Below are 18,985 nucleotides of genomic sequence, written 5' to 3' on the forward strand. Positions count from 1 at the left end.
ATGATTCCTTCTTTTGCCTTAACTGTTTGGAACCATAAGTTCTCGGCTTTATTTATCACTCTTACACTTCCCAACAAGCCTAAGAAGGACCAAAATTCAAGTTAGCTGCTATTCTAGTACGACGTTTCTTCTGCCCGCTCTTAGGTGGAGAGTTTTTAGGTTTTGATTCTGATTTAGGAGTTCTAGATGAAGCTGGTAAAGCAGCAGAATTGCCAACAGATTTCACTTCAAATGAAGATTTACAATCATTTAAAGAAGCAGAGTCACTTGTATCACTAATTTGATGGTTGTTAACTTTACTAGGTGTTTTCTGTTTCTTTGTAACCTACAAATACAAAAAGAGCTAATCATTGATTTAACAAATCTTACATGATTCAAACAACATTATGTGGACTTGTCAAGGACTTTACACAATGATGACTTTGCATGAGAATTGAGATCCCAAGTCTTCCAAGTTTCTAGAATAAAACATAAGAACTTTTTAACGAGCATTTTCATGTTGTCTTACAAGTCCCAACACTTCTAGTGAGACTTATTCAAGTTTTCATGCATCTGTGCTTAAACTTGATATCATAAAAGTTTACAATCTGAAAATAAATTCCAATATTACATAAGAATGTTTCACATAAATATTACAGAATCCTGAGCAAGAACCATTTTGAGTACTTCACTGGTAAACTAATACATTGATCAAACTTTGTATTGAAGTACCATATTGATAGAAACCTGACAGATGTATTGATTTGGCAGGATTTAACACCGTGTAATAAATAAAAGCTTCAACTATCAACTATCACCCTCCACTCTCTACTGACCTCACTATCACCCTCCACTCTCTACTGACCTGTAATGGGACAAATGGGTTGGATTTTGATGACTGTTCATTGGTCTTGCTGTTATCATTATTATTTTTATTTTCTGTATTGGATTGATCTTGATGTGTATTGTGAGACTGTTGTTGTGGGTAAAAATTACTGTGTTGTTGATAATGACCACCATGTTGGTCAACCATTTGATTATAAGAACCAGGTTGCTGTTGGGTGTAAGGTCTTGGCTGGTGTTGTTGATTAAAACCACCATGCTGATTAGGTTGTACAAATGGCTGGTTGTAACCATGTGGAAATCCATTTGGAAATCGATTAAACTGATTTGGTGGTTGTCTCTGATTAAAGTTGGCAACCCATTGATTAATATTGTGCCTTACACCAAATGCTTGATGAGACTGAGGAACAGGTTGACCAGGAAAGCCTTGCATACCAAATGGGAGTCTGAAAGGTCCCTGATTTCCAACTTGCTGAGCTGAAATTATATGAAAGAATAATGTATTGCTTAGTAGTACTAATAATGATGACTTGTTATAAAAAAAAAGATGATTAGCTACATATACATAACAGAGGTAAGTCTCCTAAGAATATGACAAATCAAATGCCCTCTATTGACTTTCAAGATAATTTTAATTGACATCATAATACAATAACCTGACAACTTTAAATCTAATCATAAACAACATATTGTGGTTGACCGCTTGAAACCTCGTATAACGATATATGACGCGAAATTATTTTTTGTGATAAATGCAAAAAACTATTTGTACGCTTATTTTGTTAAAATCTTAATTACTATTTTATTTACCGCTATACGTGGTTTTCATTCTTTAAAGATAGCTTGCCAGGCAAGGTAACATACGCCCACTGGCAGCTGTCAGAAATGATTAAACAGTCTTTAGTGACTACAGGGTTGCACAATATAGCTAATAGAGTGAAACGTCAAGTCAGACACGATATTTCGGTGAAATATTATCCGATCATCACGAAAATCGATAGGGATCATCTTCATAATGACATTGACATACAAAATAAAAATCAAAAGAATCTGTAAAGAATTGTAGCCTGTAGAGTGAGCACGAGTTGCACAATATAGCTAATAGAGTAAAACCTCAGGTCAGACACGATATTTCGGTGAAATATTATCCGATCATCGCGAAAATCGATAGGGATCATCTTCATAATGACATTGACATACAAAATAAAAATCAAAAGAATCTGTAAAGAATTGTAGCCTGTAGAGTGAGCACGAGTTGCACAATATAGCTAATAGAGTAAAACGTCAGGTCAGACACGATATTTCGGTGAAAAATTATCCGATCATCACAAAAATCAATAGGGATCATCTTCATAATGACATTGACACACATAATAAAAATCAAAAGAATCTGTAAAGAATTGTAGCCTGTAGAGCGAGCACGAGTTGCACAATATAGCTAATAGAGTAAAACGTCAAGTCAGACAGGATATTTCGGTGAAATATTATCCGATCATCGCGAAAATCGATAGGGATCATCTTCATAATGACATTGACATACAAAATAAAAATCAAAAGAATCTGTAAAGAATTGTAGCCTGTAGAGTGAGCACGAGTTGCACAATATAGCTAATAGAGTAAAACCTCAGGTCAGACACGATATTTCGGTGAAATATTATCCGATCATCGCGAAAATCAATAGGGATCATCTTCATAATGACATTGACACACAAAATAAAAATCAAAAGAATCTGTAAAAAATTGTAGCCTGTAGAGTGAGCACGAGTTGCACAATATAGCTAATAGAGTGAAACGTCAAGTCAGACACGATATTTCGGTGAAAAATTATCCGATCATCACGAAAATCAATAGGGATCATCTTCATAACAACATTGACATACAAAATAAAAATCAAAAGAATCCATAAAGAACTGTAGCCTGTAGAGTGAGCACAAGCCAAATGTGAACGGACGGAAGGACGGACGGACCGACGTGGTGATTACAATATACGCCCATCTTAAATGTGGGCGTATAAAAATATATGAGCCTTGTATAACAATTTGAGTACTCCCGTCTATTGAACCAATAACTTGTATAATAGTACAGTATACGAGGTTTTTCATTTTCATCCTCAGAAAGAGGAACATTGAACCTCGTATGATATAATATTTTTCGAGGTTTTAAACTGACTATTTATATATGTGTTATATAATTTTTGAGTTATTTACAATCAAGCTAAGATAACAAGGTTTTGATCATAAGATACATGCTTTTACAAGCTTTCGAACGGTACTAAAAAGTCAAAATGACCAAATATGGCATATACGAAGTTTCAAGCTGTCACCCACAATATCTATAAATCTGTATTTTAGCATTTGTTGAAAACATGTTTTATAGTATTATACTGAAAACCTATATGATAAGCTAACCTCGCATCACAGGACTAAAAGCAGAATTAGGTGAAAAAAGTTGTCTGTTTGCAGCTCTATTATCTGGTTGACCAGCTCTCGTAAATGCTGTCCTTGCACCTCCCTAAGATACATAAAAACACACATCATTATGGATCACATTATCTAACAAAGTACTGAAAGTCTAATTAGTTTATGGACCCATTAGATTCCTGTTACACAGATGTACTTCAACAAAAAACAGAATTTGCTCAACTTTCGTTTTGAAACAATATGAAAACGAGCAAAGTGGAAAAAACTAGCAATAATCAGACATACCATTCTCAATATAGCAATACTAGCAGCACTTGCTTTAGCTTCGTTTTTACTTCCACAAATGGCTCCATTAAACCTTCCCATATTAGGAATAGTAACATACACCACATAACCATTCTATAAATAATATTAGAACATGAGGATGGGTCTTAGCTGAGATACAACTAGGCTAAATTCATATAAACCAAGATTCTGCATATAATGCATGTGCGACGATTATACAAGATAATACAACAAGATAGTCACTCAGATACATGTTTTTATATTGTCAGCTGATGAGTTAAATTATTCTTAACCTGTATATTTTACCCACAATTGAAGTTATCAATAAAATGTTATTAACCTAACCTGTCATTAGCCTGAGATGATGTTAAAGATAATGAAAGACCTACCGGATTGACAATATTAATATCATATCGTGGTTCTTGTTGAAATCTTGATAAACATATCATATTCAATTCTTCTATTGGTTTCCTGAAATATAAAACAATGTACATTCATCATTTAGTCATATAAGGTATGGAGGGCCTCCAATCACTTTTTTTGTACAATGGCTGAAAAATATTGAATGAGACAATGGTAACTTAGAAGAGAATAGTAAGCTATTTTAATTTAACTTACATAGAGACATTGGATGTCTCTAATAATGATGACTTGTTATACTGCTGTTGTTTATGGCCTTCATGTCTTTCATCTCTCTGCTCTGGTGGAGATTTTTCTTTAGCCACTACAATGACATACACATTTTTACTTTATTATTAACAAAATTTCAGAACTCTTTAATTTGATATTTGAACATTACTCAAAGTTTCAACAAAAATGAGATATATTCAGTTTTAATATACCTTTAAATAAATCGTGAACTGATAATTGTGTACCATATGATTTAGTTTGTTGCTGTTTTTCTGAAGGTTTCTCTGCTGTATTATTTACATGTAACATTTGTTTTAAAGCTTCACTACCATTCTGAAATTATTGAAAAAAAATTGATAGTTCTGTTTTACTTAATCGACAAAAAATATTTCAGCATTACATTAAATTTACTTTTCTTCATTTCACTTTTTGGATGTTTGTTACCAGGAAAATTCATTTATTTTATATTCATGTCTGAATTAGTATTTCTTTTTTTTTTAACAATTTGCATTTCTTCCATATCAAATATCTCATCTTATTTTTGGAAGTTATTTAGTCACCCCATTCAGAATACTTTACATAAACATAAATTTGCAAAACATATAACTTACAGGTAGTGATAAATTGTTTGAGATATCTTCTGCTTTATCTTTCTGTGATATTGATAAACTTTCAAAATTAGAAGAGAATTCATCCTGAGCAACTACTTTCTGATTGCCAGCACTTCCAAACAACTGATTTAAATCAATCTTTCTACTGTTAGAATTGTTGAGAGAAAGATCTGATGGTCTGTTAGGAGATGGTGTAGATCTACTTTCTGAATTATCATTGCTTGGTTTGGGTGATAAAGACTGGATGATATTTGTTGACAATGTGTTGGCTGTGTTTGGAGAAATTGAGGGTGGTGTAATTTTGGGAAGAGCTTTGATAGCATCAGTTAATGAAGGAGCTTGTCCTTCTGAAGATGCTAATGAAGATGGTGGGGTAGGTGAAGAGTGTTGTTTTGTTGGTGATTTAGCCTGTAACTGAGACCACATATCAGAGAATTCTGAATTTGTTGATACTGTTTTATTTGGCCATGCTTGCTGCTGCAAAGAGAGAACAAATGTTACATAATATCTAAACATAAGCTCAGTTTGTATATTTCAAACAATAGGACTGTTGTCAGAGAGTTCACAGTTTCAAAGAAGATCTAAGAATCTTACTGACTAAAATCAATGATTTTGAAAGATATTTCGGATGTTAAATAAAGTACCTAAATTAAAAAATAAATACTTACATGTATTTGCCCTCTACCCCGAGAATGGCCAGCTAAATCTGAATAAGTTTTTCTCATTGGATTTTGAGATGGACTCACTTTAGGTGTGACAAATTGAGGATTGACTTTGCCATTTCCACCAAATTCAGGATATTTGTCATTGTTAAATACCTACAATGGAATGATTGATTTATTATTATCAGAAAGAATGAACATTACTGAAAAACACTTTATTGCTCTGTAATTAAAAGAGCACTACTTTGATAGTGAATACATATTTTATTAATGTTTCCACACATGTAATTCATCTTATGAGAGATATATCAAAATACAAACCTTTCCAGTTCGAGAATTATCATGAGGTTTTGTTCGACTAGATCCCTGATTTGATGTTGACCAAGCATTAGGGACAGGTTGTGTGTTATAACTGTTATTATTGGTACCCTGGTGATCATTTCTCTGATTACTATAACCTCTACCAGAATCAAACTTTCTATCATCTTGTTGAGAGCCTTGAGGATAAAGTATTCCATATTTTGGCTTTTCCTCCCTTCTATTACTTTTACGAGGACTACTCTTTTCTACTTTCTGTCCCCGAAGATGTAACATTCCTTTTTCTTTCATTTCACCATAAGTTAGATTTATCATTGTGAAGCATGGTACTCTGTAGCCACGGTTCTTGGAACACCTGAAATCAAATCCAATGATTCACTTGAGCTCATATGAGAGTTTGAAATTGATACCTAATTTCTAAGCAAGCTGCCTTTATAAAGAATTTATTGGCAGTACAGTAACAATCACCAGTATGAAATATTCAACCTTCAGTCTTACACTTCTTTTGAACTTTTTGAGGCGATACTGAATAATAATACAAAGTTTCGTCAAAATCTGTCAAGAATTGGGCCTTCTAAAGTATTTACAGGCTAAAACTTCAATGCATTTTTAAGAACAAGGGCAAAAACTCCTACTAAATATTTTTCGATTCTTCTGATTTTCAGTAGGGTTCATCCTTGGTTGATAAAAACTCTCACACCAAGTTTTGTCAAAATCCATCAAGTATTGTGCCTTCTTGAGTGTTAACTGGCTAAAATTTGAACTCATTTTCAAGAACTAACATTGGTATATTTTTTCGATTTTTCTGATTTTCAATAGGATAACAAACACTCACACCAAGTTTCATCTTCATCCATCAAAAATTGTGCCTTCTGGAGTGTTTACAAACTAAAAACGCTTTTACAAGATCAAGGGCAATAACTCATACTAAATATTTTTTGATTTTTCTGATTTTCAATAGGGTTCATCCTTGGGAGATAACAAACATTTACACCAAGTTTCGTCAAAATCTGTCAATAATTGAACTTTCTAGAGTGTTTATAAGCTAAAATTGAACGCGTTTTAAAGAACAAGGGCAATAACTCATACACCAAGTTTCATCTTCATCCATCAAAAATTGTGCCTTCTGGAGTTTTTACAAACTAAAAACGCTTTTACAAGATCAAGAGCAATAACTCATACTAAATATTTTTTGATTTTTTTGATTTTCAATAGGGTTCATCCTTTGGTGATAGCAAACATTTACACCAAGTTTCATCAAAATCCGTCAAGAGTTGGACCTTCTAGACTGTTTACGAGCATTTCAAGAACAAGGGCAATAACTCATACTAAATATTTTTCGATTTTCTGATTTTTGATAGGGTTTATCCTTGGGTAACAATCATACCAAGTTTTGCCAAACTCAATCAAGAATTGTGCCCTCTAGAGTGTTTATGAGCAATTGTGGACGGACGGACATGGGTGACGTCAAAAAAAGCCCCCCCATTTCATGTGGGCATGTAAAATATACAGTAATCTGTTGAGATATCTTGTAGATACTTTTTTTCCCATGACATTTCACTGTTCTTACCTAACTTCGATACCTCCAACAAATTCCTCATCAAACACTACATCATATAACACATCCATTTCTTTCTCAGCAGGATGTATACCAACTACAGTGCCTTGTAAACCAAATGGTACAGCATAACCTTGTTTAGATATTACTACACGGTCATATAGTTCAAACGTAGCATGTGCATCAGGCATGATCGGACCTAAACCTAATACTGGCTGTAATGAAAAATTGATCAAGAAATAACACATTTGAAAGCAAAAAAAATGTTCCACATAATTTATGATAGTGAAGGTTTAACAATCTAACTTGAAAATGGTTAAAAAAAAAGAGGTTCACATAATCATAAAAATATCAAATAGCAACAAGCTTTATATATCCGGTTGGACATAACTTGTCATTAAGGGTTATTGTATTCGATAACAAATCATCAATTAGTAAATACATACCCGATACAATAAATGAGGCTTGACTTGCATTTTGACACATCTTTCTTTTTCCTTATTAAATGTCTGCAATAAAAATCAAAAATACAGATAATGTTATCACAGTAATAAAAAATCCCTAACGCATTGTAAAAAAGGTGTGGCCTAAGATATTTTTTCCCTTTTTTGGTAGTTAAAAGCTGAGTCTTAAAAAAAAAATGAAATGAACTTAGTTCAAATATACACATATAATTATCATACTTCATTTATTTCAACAGTGCACACTAAATATCATACTTACATGAATTCTTGAGCCTTCCTCTTCAATAGCTAGTACAATATCTTCATCTACTGTTTCTGATCCAGACTTTACTGGTGATACTTTAGAACATGGTAATGATTTGATAAATTCCTCTATTTCTTTCAACTTTTTACCACTGAAATGTACCCAAGGTTATAAGCCATAAAAACAATGGTGTGGTTAATAAACCATAATTATTAAATCACGATTCACATAATTTGATTGGGTAACAGAGGTCACATGCATTCAGTTTATATCTGTGTAAACAGAATATAAATATAAGCTCAGCCCCTTAACAGACTACTTTTATCATTGAGTTTGATTGACATGACAATGTCATCAGCATCAACTTCAATAGAGCTGAAATCGACACTTCACTGAATAATAACTGTATTTTCCAAATTCCCTTGAATGTGTCCACTCCAAATTCCAAAAATATCATGAATTCAGTCATACACTTCTTTTGAACTCTTTAGAGCGATACTGAATAATATTGAGTATGAGTTATTTCCCTTGCTCTTGAAAACATGTTCAATTCTTTAGCTTGTGAAAACTCTAGAAGGCAAATATTCAATCTTCAGCGCAGGACTGAACAATAAAACCAAGTTTTGTCAAAATCCGGAAAGAATCATGCCTTTTAGTGTTTAAGAGCTAAATTTGAAAGCGTTTTCAAGAACAAGGGCAATAACTCATACAAAATATTTTTCAATTCTTCTGATTTTCAATAGGGTTCATCCATGGGTAATTACGAACACTCACACCAAGTTTTGTCAAAATCCGTCAAGAATTGTGCCTTCTAGAGTGTTTACAAGCTAAAAATTTCAAGAGCAAGGGCAATAACTCGTACTAAATATTTTTCGATTCTTCTGATTTTCAATAGGGTTTATCCTTGGTTGATAACACACACTCATGCCATGTTTCGTTAAAATCCATCAAGAATTGTCCCTTCTAGAGTCTTTACGAGCTAAAAATTGAGCTAAAAATTTCACAGGTTTTCAAGAACAAGGGCAATAACTTATACATAATATTTTTCGATTCTTCTGATTTCCAATAGGGTTCATCGTTGGGTGATAACGAACACTCATACCAAGTTTTGTCAAAATCCGTCAAGAATTGTGTCTTGTAGAGTGTTTATGAGCAATTGTGGACGGACGGACGGACATGGGTGACGCCAATATACGCCCCCCATTTCATGTGGGCGTATAATAAAAAAAATTGGCAGTACAGTAACAATTACCAGTATGATATATTCAACCTTCAGACATACACTTCTTTTGAACTTTTTGAGGCGATACTGAATAATATTACCAAGTTTCATCAAAATCCGTCAAGAACTTTGCCTTCTTTGCCTTGAACGTTTTTCAAGAACAAGGGCAATAACTCATACTAAATAGTTTTCGATTTTTCTGATTTTCAATAGGGTTCATCCTTTGGTGATAACAATTACTCATGCCAAGTTTTGTCAAAATCTGTTAAGAAATGTGTCTTCTGGAGTGTTTACAGGCTAAAAATTGAACATGTTTTCAAGAACAAGGGCAATAACTCATACTAAATATTTTTCGATTTTTGTGATTTTTAATAGGATTTATCCTTGGGTGATAAACACTCATGCCAAGTTTCGTCAAAATCCGTCAAGAATTGTGACTTCTAGAATGTTTACGAGCTAAAAATTGAACGCGTTTTCAAGAACAAGGGCAATAACTCATACTAAATATTTTTCGATTTTTCTGATTTTCAATGGGATTCATCCTTAGGTGATTATAAACACTTAAAATCCACCAAGAATTGTGTCTTGTAAAGTGTTTACGAGCAATTGTGGACGGATGGACTTATCGATCGACCGACGGACGGACAGATGGACCGACGGGACATGGGTGAAGGCAATATACGTCCCCCATTTCATGTGGTCGTATATAAATGTTATGTAATTATGGGCCAATTAAGTGCCTAATAATGTAATATTAAATAAATATTTAAACACGTAAGGAATGACCTGAACACTTTTTTCAGCTTATCGATGCATAAACAGAAAAAACCTGTGTACACTTATGTATAAACCACTAGGCTACATAATAATACTTAATAAAATTGGCATTGCTCTCATAACATACATGTTGATCCTGTTTCATACAGTCACATTAACCTAATGTATACATGTCAAGTTGTATTTAAAATGTAAACATAGGTTCTTAACAGAGAAGTGATATGAAACTTTTTAAAAAAATATAATGAGGTGTGCCATTTTATGATTAAGTTTGATGAAATGCAGTGCATCAAATATAGAAGATATAAATATTTGATGATTGAGGTTGTTAAACAAGCTCCAAAAAGTCAATTCTTACCATTCTTCTCCAAATATATCATAAGCCTCGTAATTATCACTCGAAGAGGTGTTTTCAGTTGACAAATATTCACACAACTCAGGAAATCTAAAAATACCATATTAAACTTGTTTTCTTTCAAAATATATTACAAAAGAAAAATCAGAGTTAGGACTAATTCAAGACATCAATTAATGAAAGTGATGATTTGAGATTAAGAATAAGAAAATTTAACAATGACTGATGGCAGAATTATACTACACTTACTTGTCTAGATATTGGCCAATGGCTTCCACAGATTTTTTAGAATATAACCAACCATCTTCTGTCTTTTTGGTATAACCTGGGACTTCCATTCCACGTTTAGAAAATTTAAGATTGAGACCAACATTAGCTTTGCCATTACTAGGACTATCTGGACTACCACGTTGTAAATATATTGTACCAGTTATACGTGATAAAAAATGAGTATGCACACCAAGTTTCTGAGCAGCTACATACCCTGGTACATAGTTAGTTGTGCCCTAAATTATAACAAAATGTAATAATCAGTATTTTAAAATCAAAATATATTTAACCACAATTGCATGATCAAACTTTGTAAGCTTATTGGAAATTTAGAGATAAACAAGAGCAAATTCTAGCTATACATAAAAAAGTTAAAACTCATCTCTGGTCTATCAATATGCATAAGTCGGCAAAGATATGCGATTCATAATATTTGTTATAACAATGAAATATAATAATATATAAATTACCATCATAAGATGAAAAAACAGAACAAGAATTTCATTGAGTTTCAGACATAGACAATGTGTGAGTTCTTACCTTACATTGTTGTAAAACTTTATCAATATCAGGTTGTATTAGTACTGTAAAGTTTACTCTTACTCTCCCTTCACTACTATCTACTTCAAGTACCTGTAAGGAAAAAAATAAAAATTGATAGGCTAATAATAGGACCAATATATTGAAGAAACTCTACAAAGCACCACAAATGTTTTGAGTTTGACAATGTGTCATACTTGAATGAACAGAGTCAAAATGTATAGAATTTCTTAATATAAAACACAAAAAATTACCTCGCCTTGGCAACCATAATGAGGTGATCCCAACATAAATACACCAGATTCTGCCGGAAATAAATCTTCCATAGACATATATTCACAGAAGGTTGGATCATGGACGGTAATATTCTGAAAAAAGAACAAAAACTTAACTCATATAAATAAACAATAAATAGGGCATGTTCCTAATTTGTTTTAAAGAGTTCAAAGTGATTTGGAAAAGAGAAAACCTACAATACCTGTACTGTGGCTTGAAATGCAAATGGCACTGGCTGGACTGAGAACTGTTTTTCTAGGGTTATTCTTCCCTGAGAACCATAGGCATATTTTCGACCTGTCATAGGACAACCATAAACCAAAAAGGATGTAATACCAATATTAACACCTTGTCGATCATGGTATCTAAAACATACAAATATAATATATGCTATCAGTGTAAAAGTGTCATCTTAACAAAGATACTAGGATGATCATGCAATTTTAATGTGAACATTCAAATTTGAGAGCATTTTAATGACAAATATTTTAAAAATACAGTCTTTTTAAATGATTTTGCTGAAGTAATCAATGCAATAAGTCATGTAAACTATAGTAGAGTTAACCAATAAATAATTTTGGAGACTAACTTGGAGCAAACTTAATTGCATGTATACATTTGTAATTTCTGCAAATATTGAACACTATGACATTGAAATTAAAATTTTAAAAACTAGTCATACTGTCATATATATTTGAGAGTCTATTACCTTTCTTTGATATTATCAACTGTTCTATAAAATATTTGAGCATCATCATTACTTAAATCTGAAACTTTCTTTTCCAACCTCGGTGATTTGCTTTTCTTTGATTTACTGCTTCGTTCTTCCACAAGTTCATGTCTGGAAAATAAATATCTTAATGGATGCCAGAGCATAAAAGTAGGCAATTGAGAAAATAATTTTTGAACCAATGAACAAAATTTAGAAGTCTATTTTTCTCAATATGTTTTTTAAATCCACCAAACCCTCCTTTGCCTAATTTACTGCCTTGTTAATATATGCCGTCTATAGATGTATTCTTAAAATTGTAACAATTCAATTTTGTTAACAGTTTATACCATATCCATAGCTGACGGGAAAAATATAAGTTAACAAACCAATTGCTGAACATGCTTTATAGATAAGAAAAGAAATCAAAACATATCGTATTTAGTAGTGGACTATGAATCTAACATTATTTCTTCCAATGAAATGTCAAATGCACATGGAATAAACTTTGATGTTTTTTTTATTTTTGTGAAACAAAAACAATTCCTTATCTAAAAAAACTTACTTCACAGCTCCATCACTGACAGCAACAATTTTAGCTTCAAACAAATGTGGCCAGCCAACAAATGTAGTTTTTCCTAACAAATCTTTTACAGCCATCTCTATATCCTATAAATCATTTCATCATATAATAAGATAGCAGTATTTTTTTTATAGAGAAGTTTTTTTCCATAAAAAAACCAAATAACTATCAGTATCTATTTACGAATTCTCTAAAAAGATTAATTGATAAATCCAATTGCAGGTAATGGCTTTCAGAATCATGAGTAATTATTTCCATCTTTTACCCCTATTCCTTCCTTATATCATGAAGAAGAAATATAAGAAATTTCACTTACTGTCTGTGATGATTGTGCAATATCTAGAATCATATTTTGACCACGACTATTCATCTGGAATACTTTAACACCTTCACTACTTAATCTAGCCTAAATAAAATATAGATAAACAGTGTTTATAGAATGTAAAATAAGTCCTCAATTCAGTGTTAGATAAATCAGTATGGTGCTATCTGAATTGAAAAATCAATAGTATTTAAAAATTTAAGCTGATTTTCACATTTTCACCCACAAAAATTTCAAAATTGTTCAAAGTCTCTGATTTATTTGCAATTACACACTAATCGTTGTTGGACTGACGGCAATATAAGCTTCTATCAACTTTTTCATAAAGAACACATTTTGAAAATTGAAGAATAAAGGTAATGACTCGTGTTAAATATATTTTGTATGTTTGACTTTTGATCCACCTATCAAAAACATCAATAATTTTGTCTTCTAGAGTACCTGTACTTACAAGCAATATTTGTGGAAGGATTCACTTACAGGTTCAGATGGTGATGAGAATAAAACCCTTTACATTTTAATTCAGCTTATACAAATAAAATAAGATTTTTTTAAGGCAATAGTACCCTGACAAATGCACATAATATATCTAGGAACTATCTACAGACTATTGATACAAATTGTTAGTTACAGCACTTACTGTATGAGGTATATGATATAGGGTAGGGAAACCTGGAAAATAAACATCCAATCTAACTCCTTCCACTAAACCTTTTCTTAATCTGTTGGGATCCACAACAAACTCATCTATGGGTATCTCTGTTACTCTATTTATATATAATATACATATCAATATTCTGATTTCACATAATTATTTACATGCTGAGGACTTTTCTATTCTACAAGATGGAAAATGTGAACTCTAATGTTTAAGTTTCTTTGATAGAGTATTTATACAAGTGGTTGCCTACCAAGATATGCCCACTTTCTTGATACATTTTCAGTATATCAAGGGCAGTCACCTATCTGTATCAAATCATACCAAAAATCTAATTTGTGCAAGATATTGTTGATTTAAACAAAGACACATTATTTAATAAAATTCTGACATAAACTGTCACCTCTAACGCTAAGACATTTTGATGCGTTTATACTAAGTCATGGGCAATAACTCAAATTCCCTTTATTGAAAAATTGTCAAATTTAATCTTGATTAAGATCTCATCATTATAAATGATCATACCAAATTTCATTTAAATCAGATGAAAACTGTAGTCTCTATTGTGTTCACAAACAAATTTTGACGCGTTTTTCATAAGTCAAGGGCAATAACTCAAAAACCTTTCATCGAAAGATAGCCAAATTCAAATTTGTCCAAGATCTCATCAATATAAATATTCACGCCAAATTTCATTGAAATTGGACAAAAACTGTAGTCTCTATTGTGTTCACAACCAAATTTTGACGCGTTTTTTATAAGTCAAGGGAAATAACTAAAAAACCGTTCATCGAAGACGGACCGACGGACATGGGTGACGACAATATACGTCCACATTATAATGTGGGCGTATAAAAAGTCATTAAATCCAAAATGTTTCTTCTCACTAAATGTCAAACACAATTAAGACCATACATAACCATAATCCTAGTGATCAGATCACAGCAAAAGACATCCACTTCAGCATCTAGATCAACCTGGGATGTTTTCACATATACCAATTTTCATGAAAATCTGTAAATAACTGTAAATTTGAGTGCGCTTAGAAGCAAATGTGAACAAACAGACTGACAGAACCTGGCAATATACATCCACACAGCATGTGAGCATGTTAAAAAATCTACATACTTGGTATGATTAGCACCAATATCAGGAAAAACACCTGGTATCGGAGACCCATAAACACCTTGTGATGTAGGACTGTATACAGATAATAAACAGGGGCCATGTCTATTTCTACTAGCTTCTTCTGGTGTTAAATATTTATACTGAGCTGACATAGCATCTAATAACCTTTTCTGAAAGTAATATCATACAATACAGGGCTCTTAACACAAATTATCTATTGAAAAGATAGCAATCTCAAGTGAAGGAATAGCCTATGTGACGTCACGAACACTAGATCAACAGCGAGAAAATGGGCATACAACGGCCCTTTATAAAAATGTGTGAAGGTAAACTTCATCTGAAAGTATCATTAAAGAGCTTTGTCAATTCCAACCTAGTGTTGAATAAATGGAATAGTAGGATGTTAATATTTCAATGCAGTGACACAACATCACCTTTTTTTGTTTGCCTTACTTACCTCATCTATAAAAGGAATTAACACCACAGCTTCCCAATCTTGTTGCTTACCATTTAAATCAGTTTTAAAATCTACAGGATAATAATCTATAACAGGTGAACTATCATTTATCATTAATGTTTGTAATGGACGGGGCAATAAGTCTTTACTAGCTGCTGGTAACACTGCCATTAATTGTTGAAATGGAAGAAAAGGTTTTCCATATTCAAATTCTATTTTCATATCACTGAAGTCTTTCACATCACTTATAAATGGAGCATAGTGATGAGGATAATACCTAAAACAAAAAGTTTATATCATGATGAAAAACTTTTACAACCAAAAGCATGATAAATTTATTTCAAATAAATCCATTATAATAAAATAATATATAATACAATAAATATATTTGGAAGTACAGTAACAATAACAGTATGAAATATTCAACCTCCAGTCATAAAATAATTTTATGGGTGATTACAAACACCAATACCAAGTTTTGTCAATATCTGTAAAAAAAATTTGCTTTCTAGAGTGTTTTCAAGTTTTGTCAAAATCAAGTTTCGTCAAAATCCTTTGAGAATTGTGTCGAGATTTTACGAGCAATTGTGGACGGACAGAGGACCGACAAACATGGGAGACGCCCGATGTCATGTGAGCATATACAGGTAGCTTTGCCAGGCAAGGTAATATACGCCCCCTGGCATCTTTGATTTTAAATAAAAATATGAAAGAGCAAGGGCAATAACTCATACTAAATATTTTTCAATTCTTCTGATTTTCCATAGGGTTCATCCTTGGGTGATAATGAACATTCACACCAAGTTACCTCAAAATCTGTCAAGAATTGTCCCTTCTAGAGTGTTTACAAGCTAAAACTTGAACGCGTTTTCAAGAACAAGGGCAATAACTTATACTAAATATTTTTCGATTCCGCTGATTTTCAATAGGGTTCATCCTTGGGTGATTACGAACACTCATACTAAGTTTCGTCAAAAACAAGAATTGTGTCTTGTAGAGTGTTTACGAGCAATTGTGGACGGACCGAGGGACAGATGACATGGGTGACGGCAATATACGCCCCCCCCCATTTCATGTGGGCGTATAAAAATTAAAATCTAATCTAGATATGCATAAAAATTTAATTATCCGATCTTTGCAAAAGATCTGTCATGTTTCTTTTCTAACATTTAACACAACCCACAAAAAATTTACTTACCAGCTCCATGAAGGTACACCTTCAAAATAGTATAGTAATATCCATTGTATGGCTATCACATAACCTTTAGCTTGACTTTGTAATACATCACTGAAATTTAAAATCAGACATTTCTTCAAGGTATTCAATATTGTTTGACTGTTTAAGATAAAAGATCCCAGCTATAAATTATTCTGTAGAATCAAGAAGGGCTATGGAAACTGTTCATCATCCATATATTACAAATATCTAACTTGATTCAGATCTCATCAATATATTATATGAATATCTAGTTTCATCAAGATCAGATAAAAACTGTAGTCTCTATCGTGCCTACGAGCCAAATTTGACACATTTTTACTAAGTCAAGGGCAATAACTCTGAAAACGTTCACTCGATTATTACCAATTCTGATCTTGACCGAGATCTCATCAATATATAGATGCATACCAAGTTTCATCAAGATCAGATAAAAACTGTAGTCTCTATCATGTCTACAAGCCAAATTTGACGCATTTTTACTAAGTCAAGGGCAATAACTCTGAAACAATTCATCTGATTATTACCAATTTCGAACTTGATTAAGATCTCATCAATACATACATGCATACCAAGTTTCATGAAGATCGGATAAAAACTGTAGTCTCTATCATGCCTACAAGTCAAATTTGATGCATTTTTACTAAGTCAAGGGCAAAATCGGATAAAAACTGTAGTCTCTATTGTGCCTACAAGGCAAATTTGATGCATTTTTACTGAGTCAAAGGCAATAACTCTGAAACCGTTCTTCCGATTATTACGGATTTCGAACTTGTCCGAGATCTCATCAATATATACATGCATACCAAGTTTCATCAAGATAGGATAAAAAACTGTAGTCTCTATCGTGCCTACAAGTCAAATTTGACGCGTTTTTTCCAAGTCAAGAGCAATAACTCTGAAACGATTATTACCAATTTCAAACTTGTCTGAGATATCATCAATATATACATGCATATTAAGTTTCATCAAGATCGGATAAAAACTGTAGCCATTACCGGTGCCTACAAGAAATGTGAACGGCGGATCGATGGACCAACGGACCGACAGACAGGGGCGACGGCAATATACGTCCAGATTTCCATGTGGGCGAATAGAAATCACACTTACGGTGTGACATTTTCATATTCCAATTTATCCATATAATAATTCCTTTTATGTTGTCTAAATTCAGCATGAAACATATCATCTTCATCATCATCATCATCATCTTTATCTACTGATGGATCTGAACCTGAATAGAATATAACAATTTAATTTGCATGCTGCATCCCAGATTTTCAGTTTTATACGTCAATCTGTGTCAAATCATACCAAAATTCTAATTTGTACAAGATATTGTTGATTTAATCAAACACACAAAATTTCATTAAATTTGGACATAAATTCCCAACAAAGTTTGATGCATTTTTACTAAGACAAGGACAATAACTCAAATTCCATTCATTGAAAAATCATCAAATTCAAACTTGACCAAGTTCTCATTGGATTAGATGATCACAACAGATCTCATTAAAATCAGATGAAAACTGTAGTCTCTATAGTGTTCACAAACAAATTTAAATGCGTTTTTACCAAGTCAAGGGCAATAACTCAAAAACTATTCATCAAAAAATTGTCAAATTCGAACTTGACCAAGATCTCACCATTATAAATGATCCAACCAAATTTCATTTAAATCAGGTGAAAACTGTAGTAAGTCTCTATTGTGTTCACAAAGAAATTTTGATGTGTTTTTACTAAGTCGAGCACAGTAACTCAAAAACCATTTATCAAAAAATTGTCAAATTCGAACTTGACCAAGATCTCATCATTATAAATGATACCACCAGATTTGCCTAAGTCAAGGGCAATAACTTAAAAGTAATTCATCGAAATATCAAGAACTCATGAATATAAATGACCACACCAAATTTCATTAAAATCAAGATAAAAACTGTAGCCTTTATTGTGTTCGCATGGCAATTGTGGACAGACGATGACAATACACGACCACATTAAAATGTTACCATATAAAAATCAGATTTCAATCTATATATTAGATCTAAATATAGAGCGAGAATCAACTGTTGTCAACTTGTCCAAGATCTCATCAATATAAATGATCACACCAAATTTCATTAAAATCAGTTGAAAGCTGTAATCTCTAATGCCTTCACAAACAAATTTTGAAGCTTTTTTTCTAAGTCAAGGGCACTAACTCAAAAACCTTTCATTGAAACATCGTCAAATTCGAACTTGACCAGGATCTCTTCAATATAAATGATCACACCAAATTTCATCAAGATCAGATAAAAACTGTAGTCTCTATCGTGCCTACAAGCCAATTTTGACACATTTTTACTAAGTCAAGGGCAATAACTCAAAAACCATTCATCAAAAAATTGTCAAATTCGAACTTGGCCGATCTCATGAATATAAATCATCACACCAAATTTATTCAAATCGGATGAAAACA

The 18,985-nt window shown here is 32.4% G+C and overlaps 1 protein-coding gene across 1 annotated transcript; it reads right to left on the bottom strand.

The window, feature by feature from the left end:
• Nucleotides 1-79: 79 nt before the first annotated feature.
• Nucleotides 80-12,295, bottom strand: LOTGIDRAFT_165314 (hypothetical protein; the record flags this gene model as incomplete). Its single annotated transcript, XM_009062312.1, has 19 exons — nt 80-325; nt 845-1,299; nt 3,231-3,333; nt 3,528-3,641; nt 3,917-3,998; nt 4,146-4,251; nt 4,370-4,490; nt 4,769-5,245; nt 5,437-5,586; nt 5,752-6,103; nt 7,319-7,521; nt 7,753-7,815; nt 8,030-8,165; nt 10,372-10,458; nt 10,618-10,874; nt 11,179-11,271; nt 11,433-11,546; nt 11,657-11,819; nt 12,164-12,295. Coding segments are annotated over 19 exons (3,454 nt in total), but the record flags the coding sequence as incomplete, so codon positions are not given.
• Nucleotides 12,296-18,985: the final 6,690 nt, after the last annotated feature.

Source organism: Lottia gigantea (genome assembly GCF_000327385.1).
Source record: "Lottia gigantea unplaced genomic scaffold LOTGIsca_50, whole genome shotgun sequence".
NCBI classification, from domain to species: Eukaryota; Metazoa; Mollusca; class Gastropoda; family Lottiidae; genus Lottia; species Lottia gigantea.